The 1,697-nt window shown below is 36.2% G+C and overlaps 1 protein-coding gene across 1 annotated transcript in view; it reads right to left on the bottom strand.

Moving 5' to 3' along the window:
• The window catches only part of hadh (hydroxyacyl-CoA dehydrogenase), a 7,362-nt gene that overhangs the window by 2,015 nt on the left and 3,650 nt on the right, over positions 1–1,697 (bottom strand). Inside the window, exon 4 of the mRNA XM_014007755.1 lies at positions 1,174–1,300. Within this exon, the coding sequence (XP_013863209.1) occupies positions 1,174–1,300 (127 nt within the window). The remainder of the gene's footprint in view (positions 1–1,173; positions 1,301–1,697) is intronic.

The raw sequence follows: 1,697 nt of genomic DNA, 5'->3' as shown, positions 1-1,697 counted from the left end.
ACACAAAGCTGACTATATTTTACATATGAAATATTTATTGAGTGGCTCTAATTTCTAAGAAGCTAAGAAATAAAACTTTTTAAATTTATTTGCGCAACCTTTTAAAGGTGATCACTGCACCTGTCAACTTATGTTTCAACCCACTCTTTAAGAGCAAACTGCTCCAGCAGGATTTTGATCAGGGCTCAGAAGGCCACTTTAAAATAACTAAAAACTGTGTGTTTTGGGTGATTATTTTTTAATATTAGCCTTTTTATTGAGAAAGCGTTATATTTTACAATAACAGTTATATTACATCACTTTTGCTTTCATTTTTATCCCCAAAAAACATCAAAACAACAACAAAAATAAACAACATAAAACTAAATACACATGAACTTGGGTGATGGTGGTGGGGTAGCCTGAATACAATCCAGTCATTTACATCACTTTTCATATCATTACATCGATCTGTATGATAGCAGTGTTTACAAAAAGTCCGACCTAATCGGTTTGACATAATTTGTCCATTTTGTCCATATTTTGTTTGGATGATTATCATGTTGGAGGCTCCATGACCTGCAACTAACACCAAACTTACTGACACTGAGCAAAACATTTCACTCCAGTGTGCCTTGGTAGTCTTGAGGTGTCATTCTACGCAGTAAAAGCTACGTTTACATGCGCAAAATTCTTTAATCGGATTGAAATATATTCAGATTTAATAATCCGAAGGTCTTGTTTATATGAGCGCAAAATTAATTAATCTGATCATGACGAGCGTTAACAGGCACCGGGCTTTTATTCAGAACAGAAGTACTGGCGTGCAGAGTTGTAAACTTTCCCTTAAGATCGAGCCGAATCAGACAAACGGTGCAATCTGACGCTGATAAAACTTGACCTTGGAGTTCACCTCTAATCTCTTTGGAATGTTTTCTGAGCTCTTTGGTTACATTTTTTTATTATCTTCTTCAATGTGTCAAACCTTTTTCTCTTTCAACATCTTCCAGAGAGGTTGGCTACAGTCCTGTGGATCTTAAACTTCTGAATAATATTTAATTAGTTCAACCTCAAAAGATTTGTCATTCGAAAGTAAGTTCAATACAGCTTACATAACATCAGTACACTAATGCAAGTGGTGATGTTGGAAATAACTAAACAAAAAGCATACACAGATCTGATAGCAGGCCTCACCTCTACTAGCTTCATCATGGGGACTGGGTTAAAAAAGTGAAGGCCACCAAATCTGTCCAGCCTGTTGGTGGAGCTGGCGATGTCCATGATGGGCAGAGAGGACGTGTTGCTGGCAAAGATGGTGTGCCTGCGACAAAAAAAAAGAAAAAAAAGCTTTCATTCTTACTTTACAACAAAGTAAAATTTTGTTGAGTTGCTGTAAAATGCAGAAAACCACTTTGGTTTTGGTCTCACTCAGTATAGTTATTAACTCATTAATCTGATTAGACTTAAAAATAAAACGGAGGTCATCCAATTAGCCATGTACAACAGGTAAGATAATTATTGTTCATTGCTCATCACTTTGTTCTATTTGGTTTTTTTGAAAACCTAACGTTTACAGCAAATGTTTTGTTTCATGCAAACTAAAGCCTCTTCTCCATTTGCAAGTCTCAATGTATTCAGCTCTGGGGTCTCATTTATAAAGGATTGCGTGGAAACCATACTAAAAGTGAACGTACGGCCAAAAGGCGGAAATGGCGTAC

The sequence above is a fragment of the Austrofundulus limnaeus genome, unplaced genomic scaffold (genome assembly GCF_001266775.1).
Source record: "Austrofundulus limnaeus strain Quisiro unplaced genomic scaffold, Austrofundulus_limnaeus-1.0 Scaffold44, whole genome shotgun sequence".
NCBI classification, from domain to species: domain Eukaryota; kingdom Metazoa; phylum Chordata; class Actinopteri; order Cyprinodontiformes; family Rivulidae; genus Austrofundulus; species Austrofundulus limnaeus.
Note: the sequence above shows the minus strand (reverse complement) of the source record. Positions and strands in the feature narration are given on the sequence as shown.